The 11,574-nt window shown below is 39.6% G+C and overlaps 1 protein-coding gene across 1 annotated transcript in view; it reads left to right on the top strand.

The window, feature by feature from the left end:
• Positions 1-10,403, top strand: part of CDH5 (cadherin 5, type 2 (vascular endothelium)) — a 29,582-nt gene extending 19,179 nt beyond the window's left edge. The window contains exons 3-12 of the mRNA XM_010013295.1: positions 1,363-1,651; positions 1,741-1,857; positions 2,628-2,792; positions 3,212-3,399; positions 5,143-5,396; positions 5,976-6,118; positions 6,760-6,884; positions 8,119-8,227; positions 8,519-8,764; positions 9,560-10,403. Coding sequence (XP_010011597.1) covers positions 1,363-1,651; positions 1,741-1,857; positions 2,628-2,792; positions 3,212-3,399; positions 5,143-5,396; positions 5,976-6,118; positions 6,760-6,884; positions 8,119-8,227; positions 8,519-8,764; positions 9,560-10,065 — 2,142 coding nt within the window. The 3' untranslated portion in view covers positions 10,066-10,403. The remainder of the gene's footprint in view (positions 1-1,362; positions 1,652-1,740; positions 1,858-2,627; positions 2,793-3,211; positions 3,400-5,142; positions 5,397-5,975; positions 6,119-6,759; positions 6,885-8,118; positions 8,228-8,518; positions 8,765-9,559) is intronic.
• Positions 10,404-11,574: the final 1,171 nt, after the last annotated feature.

The raw sequence follows: 11,574 nt of genomic DNA, 5'->3' as shown, positions 1-11,574 counted from the left end.
ATTCCTGCCCATGTCCAGGGGGGTTGGAACTAGATGATCTTAAGGTCCTTTCCAACACTAATTATTCTATGATTCTATACCATCTTTGAGACAAGGGTGAGGTTTTCTTATGTTACATCTCCAGAGTTTAAATTGTTCTTCAGCAGCCCCAGCAGCCACAAACATGAGTATATATGTGGTACAAGGGAAGAAAATTTTAATGACGAGGTTCAAAATAGAAAACAGAAATGAAAGAATGTTCAACAGTAAATGACAACTGCAGGATACATGAAATCCTGAATACGAAGCAGCTGCAAATGATGAGAACATCAGTAACAAAAGACTAGAAATTCTTGGTCAAACCCAGCAATTACTGATGAATAGCTTGCTAAAATAAGAATGTTAATGTACTGCATGGAAAATTGTGGTTTAAACCTTCCATCAGTGCTCTTAGCTGGGTGAAAGTACATAGAAAAGGAAGAATCATCAGATTACCTGTAGATTAAATAATGTGCAAAACCATTGGATTGAATTACATTTTTAAACTGATTAATGTTTGTTCCTTTTACCCCATCCTTCTTTCATTGCATATAATTTTAAATTTTAAAATCCTTCAGGTGGAAATTTAATCCTACTGCCACAACACAAGCCTAAGGACTGACTAGAAAAAACTGCATGTGACTAAACACAACAAAGCTGTCAGCTATGGCAGGAGTTCTGCTAAATGCTAAGTAATAATACTGAATAGTACCAATAGCCCTGAATATAGATTAGATTCTGTAATTCTGTGAAATCTAAGAAAAATCTCTTCTAAATTCCAAAGGTTACTTGCAAACAAGAGTAGCTCAAGCTGAATGTGGAGGCACACTTTATTTCAGACATGGTGAGGTTAATGACTTGTATGTAACTGCATGAACAATTTATATCTTTAGGAAATACAAGATATGATCTGGAAAAAAAAAAATGCTTCTTGAAATATAAGCAAGCAAGTTTCAGTCTGGATGCAAGTTTCATCTTACAACCCTACAGGCTGCCCAAGGAACTTGTGGCTGCCCCATCCCTCTGTGTTCAAGGCCAGGCTGGACAGGGCCTTGAGCAACCTGGTCTACAGAGAGGTGTTGCTGCTGGTGGCAGGGGGCTGGAACTGAACGATCTTAAGGTCCTTTCCAACCCAAAACATTCTATGATTCTATTATTGTATGGCTATAGCTGCTCTGGTGCTGTTTGTTCAGTAATACTCCAGCTGACATCAGTCTCGATGGCTATTCAGTTTTCAAACTGAGTCTGAAGAAGTTCTCATCATGTCTGCCTGCTGGTAGAAACTGTGTTGCATCTGGGTTCCAAAGCCCACTTTTACCTCTTTGAATTATACTTTCTTTCTAGATCACATCAAGTGTAAGGCACAACAATGCTAAGTATATCATTGAAGGTGAATACGCCAACACCATTTTTAAAGTGGAAGAAACCAGTGGTGATGTATATGCATTTGAGAGGCTAGACAGAGAAAAGAAAGCAGAGTATGAGCTGACAGCTCTCATTATTGACAGAAGAACCAACCAGTCGCTGGAAACCCCATCCAAATTCATTATCAAGGTTTATGATATTAATGACAATGTCCCCGTGTTCGTACAAAAAGTATTCAATGGATCCGTCCCAGAAATGTCACCAGTAGGTATGTTCTCCCATCACTCATTTCCATTCTTGTCTCTGGTTAAAAACCAGAATTTATACTAAATATGCTCTTTGAAAACCCTCTTCTAGGAACCTCGGTCACCAAAGTGACAGCGGTAGATGCTGATGACCCAACAGTTACAGGTCACGCCACAGTTACCTACCAAGTCATTAAAGGAGACGAATACTTCACAGTTGATGACTCTGGTAGGTCACACACGTAAATGTCCTCACACTTTATCCTTACCTTACACTTAGAATAAAATGCAGTTTTAAGCCTTTTTCATTCTGGATAAGGCAGATAATAACTCAAAAGTATAATTTTAACCATAATTTAGAAAGATTTTTCATTCACATTCATACAATACCACTGCCTGCCTCTGGAAATGAACTAGTAAAGTCAGGATATCAAGTGTTGTGACCTAAATGAGAAGATAAAATGTTATTTTTTTCTAATTGATGAAGAGACTGACTAGGAGCTAACTGAAGTTCCTATTTTCACATTTCAGCTTTTTTTTTTACCATTTTTTTTAGCAAACAGGAAAAGGGAATACATAAATTCTAAGGAAGCATTCAGTGATCAGTAACTCACTCCTTTGCCTTCCCAAATTTTCTTGTTAAACTTCATCCAGTTTTTAAAATATTGCCAATATCACTTGTAACCATACTAGTCCTGTGGAGCAAGTAACTCGGACAATGTGGTGCTCAATCTCTCTAGATGCTGTAGTGACCAAGTTTAGACATTGTTAGACTGCTTCTAAGCAGCAAAAATCAGTTTGAAGGAAGGTATTATACAAAATCCCCCAAATATTCCATCATGTAGAAAGATTTCTAACATTTCTAGCCTTGGAAAATTACTACTGTAAAAATGCTACTTGGAGCTGAATGTGTGGCATAAAGCAGAAATTTGCTGTCAGGATTAAGACATGTTGGACATGCTGCAAAATCTAATCATATTCAATGTTATTTTTTCAAAGGTGTGATTTCTACAACAAGGGCTGATTTAGACAGAGAGAATCAATCAACTTATGAAATTATTGTTAAAGCAAAAGATGGTCCAGGGTCTTCTGGGGATTCCAGCACAGCCACAGTCATTATCACTTTAACTGACATTAATGACAACTTCCCTGTATTCAAACACCGTAAGTATAACCCAAGTGCTGCATCATTTGGAAACCAAGGGTTGACATAACTATAACAAATTTATGTTTAATTCACCATAATTCCACTTTTCTTAAGAGTGGACAAAAGAATCTTACATGTCCAGAAGGTCTTCCGTATTTCAGCCCTAGGTATACATTTCCTGGGTGGCACACACCTAGAGGAAGGAATAAAAATGAATATTAACTTCATCACTTCGTACAAGATGACAATTTTGACAACTTCAAGAATTAATTACACTTTCTTAAAAAAATATATCAAAGTGTTTCCTCCAGAGATACACAATGCTGATTTCCCAAGGAAACATTTTTATGTACGTTTATAAACTAAGAACAATTCTTAACTAAGTTCTAACTTCTATGTACACACTTTACCTCTTTTTGTTGTGCTTTTTTAACAGCATCATTTCACTTTAAAGTTCCTGAGAACATTTCAATAGGAGGAGAAGTTGGCAGAGTCAAAGTGGAAGATGTTGATGAACCACAACACAGAAATACAAAATATAGTTTTGTCAGAGGAGACTACAGGGACACCTTTGAAATTGTAGCAAATCCATTCACAAATGAAGGAATCATTAGGCCAAAGAAGGTATTTTTCCTATAACAAAGATTATTTTGTTTTTCCATGTGTAACAAGGGTTTGATTCAGTTTGGGAGTATTAGCAGCAAAAAAAATGGAACTGCGTGGAAGTCAGCATGAAACACATTTATCCTAAAAACACTGTTCTGCAGGCTCTGTGAGAAGGAGACCTCTTGATTTCCACTGCCAGTCCCTGGAAAATCTAGAATTACTGCAGAGTGCAATGGGGACTATGTCAGATATTCAGCTTATGCACTTCGGGCTCCTCCCAAGCTTCAGATACTCTGTTCTAACTGACTTTTCAGATCTGAGTCAGTGATTTTAAGAGCTGAACCAACTGACTGACTCAAAGAATCTTTCCCTTCTGTAGCCCAAATGAAACCAAAGTAGAAAATGCGAACAAGTCCACCTGACCACTTCTAAATGTGCTCTTTACAGTTTGGCACTTGCTCCAGCCTAAGCCACAGCTCCCTTGCTTTCCTCAAGGTGTTTTCAGAGCTTCCCCACCAATTCCTTGTTTAAGATAGCCCAGACTCTCCAAAGCCTTTATTATGGTTTGTTCTTTGTTTTTTAGTTCTCAGACTCACTTCATTTGTACCAAGGAATGGACATTCCTGCATTATGCAGAGCATTGGCTACAAACAGTTCATTGATTTCAGTGACTTACAGTAAAAATAAAAAAAAAGGAGGAGGGTGTAATCCTCAGATTGACAGGAATGTAGTTTTCACTTCCAAATGTCCCTAACTGTTAAGACTAGAAATGTCATTAAGAAGATAAAGCTTTAAGGAGAAAACTACCATGTATTCCAAGACCAGCAGTGAGGTCTCTTCAGCTGTGGTCTTACTGGATGCAAACAGCTTTCCTGCCCCAAATGCAGCCCTTTTCCTGGTCTGCCCAAGACCTGAGGAATGCATTGCTGGCATCATCTGCCCAGAGGAGGAGGGACAGAGCCCAGAGGAGGAAGGATAGAAGACCCCACGCATACGCATGCTGGGTGATTTTGGAATTAGCTCATCTTTCAACGAGCAGTGGGCAAAGTTCACCCCACTGTTTTGTAACATGCTTTTGGCCATGCACATTTTAAATATGCAGCCATGTGAGATAAGATTTCAACTGTTAGATAAACAGCTGGAGCAGACTTCCACTGGCAGCGCCTACTTGAAGAGAAAAACAAGAGTCACCACAATTAATTCCTGTGTATTTCACAATGCTTCTGTAATCTCAGGCGATAGTGCAAAGGGACCCAAACTTTGAAATGGGTGATGGCTTGGGCATTTCTCACTGCCCTAGCTCCTGGCCTTCCTTCCATTGTGTGATCCCCTTCCTAATCTCAGTCAATGGGAAAACCAGGGAAACGGATGTCATTTATCACTAAATGTCCCAGCTATCAGTCAGAGCAGCTATGAAGTCTGCCTTGAATAGCAGCCAAGAAGAGGAGAATCTGGTCCCCAGCCTTTGAGAAAAAGAAGCTAAAGTTTTGGTAGCTATAGAATTATAAAAAGAAAATTATTTAAACCAAGAAGTACTTACTGAACTTAGAATGGTAGATGAATCTCTTTAAAACGAGAAGTTGCTTAAGCTGCTCTATGAAAACCAGTTTGGGAATGCTCTGGCATTCCCAAGAGACTAGCTAAGATGCCATTTGGTAATATTTCTAAACATTAATTAGGGCACACAGCTTAAATTCACTAATGCGAAGTTTATTTCAACATCTCCGAAGGCAAAATATCTGTGTTGGTTTTTTTTCCTAGCCCCTGGACTTCGAAAAAGTAGCAGAATACAGGTTTGACATTGAAGCAACTGATCCCACAGTTGATCTTCGCTATTTTAAAGCCGGTGGTTCTAGGAGCATTTCAACAGTCACCATTGAAGTCACTGACGTTGATGAGCCTCCTGTCTTCACTAAACTACCATATGAATTTAAAGTAAGGGAAAATGATGCAGAAGTAAGAACACTTGGTTCAGTGTGGGCACACGACCCTGATGCAGCTAAACGGAAAATCAGGTAACATGACCCCAGCTTTAGCAATTCTATTTTAAAGCGGAGAATTCCTTTACGATTAATGAGTGATTCCAAGAATTTGACACAGAACTGAGACGTTGGCCCTATTTTTGAGAATCTGGATGCCAATTTGATTTTTCCAGCACTGCACCCATGGATATACATGGTAACTAAAAAACACAAACATAAATTACATTCACCCACGTAATTACCACACAAACCTACTGATAAAACATTTGCACAAAAAAAAAAACATTTACGGTAAAATGCATAATCCTGGATATCTTTACATGGTTATAATTTATGGTTACATTTTGTCTTGTAACTTTCTCAAGCACGTGCTTTGAAAAGAAAACAGACATCTGAAACAGCAAAAGACAATAATTGGGAAACTTTTCCAAGAGAGATGTTTTGCTTTCACAGCTTGTGTAATTCTAGGGAAATATTCTCAGACTGCCTGGTCAAGATATTCACATAATTTGTTACACACAAACTCTCTGACTTTCCATGGTGAAGAACTTAAGAGAAACACAGTATTATCACCCTTGCATTGACATTATTTCTTTTTACACAAAACCCCAGATTTATCCGACGAAGAGCTAGTCCTAATGGGGACTATATCAGGGTATCTGATACTGGAATTATTCAACTTCCCAAGCCCCTGGACAGAGAATTCAGTTCCTCATACAACATCACTGTTGCAGCTCAAGAAATCCTTGAAGATGGTAAGTGCTATCCACTTCCCTATTGGACAGAAATCAGTGTACAGCTTTACAGCAGGACTGCATCTTACCAAAAAAGGACAGCCGCAACCTGACAGCCTGTTTCCACTAAGCTACAAATGAAAGGGATGCTTGCAGGGTTTATACAATGATCTGCCAAATCAGATGAGTAAATACAAATGCCCAGAAGGATCTCTGCACAGGCATCCCCATGTACCTTCCTCGGGTTCAGGAAGCTGGGCAGGCCTGGGGCCAGGAATGCACTGCATTTAGGGGAGGACATCCTTTTCTGGAGGGTGAATGGTATTTAATAATATAGACACAGCCTGTTCTGTGCCCATTGCCTTAGTGTCAGAGAACGATGCTGGATAGCCACATACTGTGAAGACTCAGGAAGTCACAAGAAATTGCCATTTTCTTCCTCACAGATGTTTCATGATTTAGCCTAACAGGAGATTTTTTAGGAAAATATCTTAATCTGTCAAAGGAAAAGTTTAAGTGAATGATGGAGCTAGAAACAATCCATATTTGTCATGCATAAGGTAAAGAGGTGGACACAAACAGTGGAAAGGAGGAGGGAGACTTAGACAGCACTGAGATTTCAGACATCTCAGAGACCTGTACTACTGTTGTTGTCATTTCAGGCCGTCTTTCTGACAGAGAATCACATGCCCAAGTTCATGTCATAGTTACTGATGAAAATGATAATGCTCCAGAACTTGTTTATCCTGAGGAACCCAGAGTGTGTGAAAATGCTGCACCAGGAAAGGTGAGACGGGAGGGACAGTTTTTCTCTTAAACCTGAATAACCTATTTGCAAGCTCAAGCAAAAGATGTCTCTTAATAAAAGTTAGTTTTCATATCCAAGCACCTGATCATTTCACTGATTTCCAAAATGTCGGTGGTCAGAAATCTCCCTTCAGGACTTTACACTGTTGGAATACTGACTTTTATCTGTTTACAAACATGGGCTGCATAGTTCCTCTCCCTCCAGGCACCGAAGTATGTACATGCATCAGCAACTGAACCATGAAGTACAGCCAAGCCTTGCAAAGCAAAAATTAGCAATTCAGTTTTATCACACAAATGCTCGTACATGAGTCAGAGAATGAAAACATTTCAAAATACTAAAAGTATTCATCAAAGTGCAAGTACCTGCAGGCACAAACTGTTAGTATTAGTGGGTTCAGATGTTTGGGCTCAGACACAAGTATTTAGCTCATACATTTTGGGTTCAAACATGAAGAGGGGAAGTTCAGGTTGGATATAAAGAAGAAGTACTTTACTGTGAGGGTGGTGAGGCACTGGAATGGGTTGCCCAAGGAAGTCGTGAATGCTCCATCCCTGGCAGGTTCAAGGCCAGGTTGGACAGAGCCTTGGGTGACATGGTCCAGGGTTAGGTATCCTTGCCTATGGCAGGGGGTTGGAACTAGCTGATCTTAAGGTCCTTTCCAACCATAAATATTTTGTGATTCTATTCTATTTGAGGTTTGTTTAACTAAAAGACTTTGTCACAGGCTGGACTTTCTGATGGAGTGTGTTAGAGCATGTGGTAGTATTTCACCTTTAATTTATCTTTTTAAAATCTCTTTGGGATGTAATCATACAAATTTTTTATATTTTATACAACTAATCTACTCCAGAGGTTTTAAAAAACAAACATGACATTGAGGAGTGACAGCCTCTGTGACATTCTATGAAGGAGTTGTACTTGAACACTAGAAGACAGCCATGTTGGGTTGCTCTAAGACACCGTATGTCTTAGAGCATAAGACCTTTTTATGCTTTAACTTGTTTCCCACCTGTGAAGGAAGGGGTGAGACTGCTCTTTTTGAAGACCTACAAGGAAACTACTGGCCTTGAAAAAATTTGAAGGGGAGCACCACAAGATACCTTTGTCCCACCCTTTACTGAAGGGTTATACAGGATACACAGCCCAGATCCAACTTAAAATCACTGGGAGCAATGTATACTGAAAATTATTCTCTCTTCCATCTTTGTAGGTAGTCATCAGGATTTCAGCTACTGACAAGGATGAAATACCACCTAGAGGGTTCTTCAAATACTCCCTGGCCACAGAAGATAGCAACTTCTCCTTGGTTGAGAACTACGGTAGCGTATCCCTGCAAAGTATTTTCTCAGCTAGCCAAAGTGAGACACTAGGACACAGGGAAGAAAAGCTGTAGCAATGACCTATGACTGGTCTAGCTGAGCTAAGTAACTATTTATATTTAAAGGCTTAACTTATTGGGAAAAAAATCCTGTTGCTTGTTGCCATCCAAGTTTTACTGGGCTCCCCAAAGGCTGCCTCTGTCTAAGGGGAAGATGCCCCAACTGACTGATAATCTATAAGGAAAATCTGGTGAAGATTATCACTTAATTAAATGTCCTTCCTTCTTTCAGATAACACAGCTAATATCACTGTCAAATATGGACAGTTTAATCGTGAGCTTGCCAAAATCCACTACCTGCCTATCATCATCTCAGACAATGGTGATCCTGAGATGAGCAGCACAAATACACTCGTCATCAGTGTCTGCAAGTGTAATGAAAAAGGCAACTTCACATTTTGTGAGGAAAGAGCTAAACAAGTTGGAGTTAGTATACAAGCACTGGTGGCAATTTTTATCTGTATCTTCACAATCATTGGTAAGTATTTGGCTTTTGTAGCGTTCTCTGACTTAAAATGTGGGGATTATTTTGTTCTTTCTTAACTGAGATCTACTAAAGCTTTGCAGCTATAAAATGGCCATGAAGGCAGAAATACTGTAACTATCTGATTCATCTCACTTGCTTTTGCTATTTGGCCTGTTAGCATAGTTTCAGTTACAAAGCTGTTCATTCTATTGGAAAGGCTGAGTCACTGGAAAGGTTACTGCACATATGCATAGTATACTTGATTTACTGTCACCAGGCTCGCATGCAGCTATAAAACAGGAAATTTGTGCTAGGGTAATAACAACAGGATTCCTGTTTCCAAAGGCTAAACTACTGTAGAAACCCTTCAAACAGTACAGTGAGCACATATATATGTAAATTAATCTGTAATAAATCAGCTGCCCAGTGCCTATTTGCTGTATTTGGAACCTGTCAGAGAAGGAGCAACATTTTTTCTTGCTTGAGAAGAGGCCTCCTCTGTAATTATCACATAAGTAGCATTTGACACCTGGCACTGAAAGATTACCAGTTCGAGGCAGCAGCTGATTCAATGAACTTGTTGCACTACACATCTGTACTTGTAATTCCAGCTCAGGAGTCAGTTGTACAATTCCTGTACAGACTGAACTGCTTTGAGATGATACAAGTCCTACAATTAAACAGTATTTTAAGCTATTTTTTCAATTTCATGTGTTAAAAAAAAAAATCACACTGGAAATAGCCCAACACTTCAGACTTAAATGCAATTTATTTCCTTACTTCTCTATTTACACATGCTCATCTAAGTTTTCTTTGCAGTAATCACATTGCTAATTCTTCTAAGAAAGAGACACAAGAAGGATTTGAGTGGTCTTGGGAGGAATGTGGCAGAGATTCATGAGCAGCTCGTCACTTACGATGAAGAAGGTGGTGGAGAAATGGATACCACCAGCTATGATGTGTCTGTACTCAACTCTGTCCGCAAGAATGGTGCAAAGCCAGAAGCAGTTCCCTCTCCATATGCACAAGTCCAAAAGCCTCCTGGAAATGTAACTTCTGGTGCTGGAGAAATGGAAATTATGATTGAGGTTAAGAAGGATGAAGCTGACAATGACAGGGATTTGCTGCCATACGACACCCTTCACATTTATGGCTACGAAGGTGCTGAGTCCATTGCAGAATCTCTCAGTTCTTTGGAATCCAGCTCCTCAGACTCAGATATTGATTACGACTTTCTAAATGACTGGGGACCCAGGTTTAAAATGTTAGCTGAGCTCTATGGATCAGAACCAAATGAAGATTTTGTGTATTAAGTTCAAATTAGCCACGAATTTTCTCCTTCCCACTGCAGATAGACATCAAGAGACTGCCAATGGACAAAGAAGAACTCACAGCTGTTCATCCAAGCTGTACTAGAATTTCAAAAGACATGAAGAAACAAAAACTGACAGCTGAAGGGTTAAAAAGAAATACACAGATCACATATATTGACTTCCCCCAGCACTGCCATCCTTGCTAACATGCAGTTGTGCCCCAAAAATTGCTGCTCGAGGACCTGCTCGAGTCTTCTAGGACACAACTCCTCTCCCTATCCAGAGAGACCAATCCTTAAAAAGTGGTTTTATCCCCAGTTTCTCCTTCATTCCTCTCCTCCTGTACTGTTTTCATCAACAAGCATTCAAGGTCACCATCCGCTGTGACGGAGAGGTCCAGTGGCATTGGGAAGGAATGTTTTTAATGCCCTCCTGCACCTCCATCCGGCTGGTTTGCCTGGCCCTCCTGTAACATCTTTATTGATGTTCCATGCTTATGCTTACCCAGCAGAGGAGAGGAGGAACAGATGGCCCGTCACTTAATATTAGAAATTATTCCATCACTTTCAAAAAGAGGCATGATTTTCCTTCTTTCCAATATATTAATTATTCTTGCTTTTGTAGTCTTCTACTGCATACTTGAGTTTCTACATTAGACAGGGTTTTTAGATGCACAATCTGGTTTCATCTGTCGTTTTTTAACAGCCTGATGATGATTTCAGGCACCTTTCTGGCGTGCTAGAATTTGCTCTAGCTAGCAGCAAAATTGTTTTTTCTTTCTGTAAATAGGATCTCAGTGTTACTCAATGAAACATATCCTGCAGGGCAGGAAATGTGGAGATCAGGGGAATGTTCAGACTCCAATACTGTAAATCTCCCCAGATAGAAACATAGGTCTCTTTGGATCTCTAAACAGGTTGAATAGGTTTTTATTCAACATTATTAAAGCAATTGTATTTTTTCAGGGACAAACAAATGAAGGGCCTCATTACTGTGAAACTGTTTGGGGGGTTTTCTAAGCAGGTACTGTAAAATGGGGATTTTCCACCTAGGAATATATCGTAGACTTCCAAACCAGAATGCTACACACACACACATCTGTCTGCATAAAAGAACTGCAAATGCATGTAAGGTTTTGGAGCTGCAGCTACTATGTCCCTGCTAAGTGTGTGTTTAGTTTCTCACCTGATGAGGAGCCGTAGAACGAACAGAATAGAACTTCCCATGCAGGAAGTTACCCAGCCAAACACAGTTTGTACAAAGCGGGTCTCTTAGGACAATGGCCTATCTCTGGCTTCCAGCAATGCAGATTCCTGTTGCCTTCAACAAGAGCAGAGCCCTACCACACAGACTCTCAATTTTGCAGAATGTGTGCTGGAGCTATATGTATTAGTTTAGTTGATTTGATTATTTAAATTTGGTAGCTAACCAAGTAACACTAAGCTGCTTTTTTTTTTCCCCTAAACCAGTATAGTGGAACCTCACAATTTTGCTTTTCACTTATTCATG

Source organism: Nestor notabilis, unplaced genomic scaffold (genome assembly GCF_000696875.1).
Source record: "Nestor notabilis isolate BGI_N333 unplaced genomic scaffold, ASM69687v1 scaffold3644, whole genome shotgun sequence".
Lineage (NCBI taxonomy): Eukaryota > Metazoa > Chordata > Aves > Psittaciformes > Psittacidae > Nestor > Nestor notabilis.
Note: the sequence above shows the minus strand (reverse complement) of the source record. Positions and strands in the feature narration are given on the sequence as shown.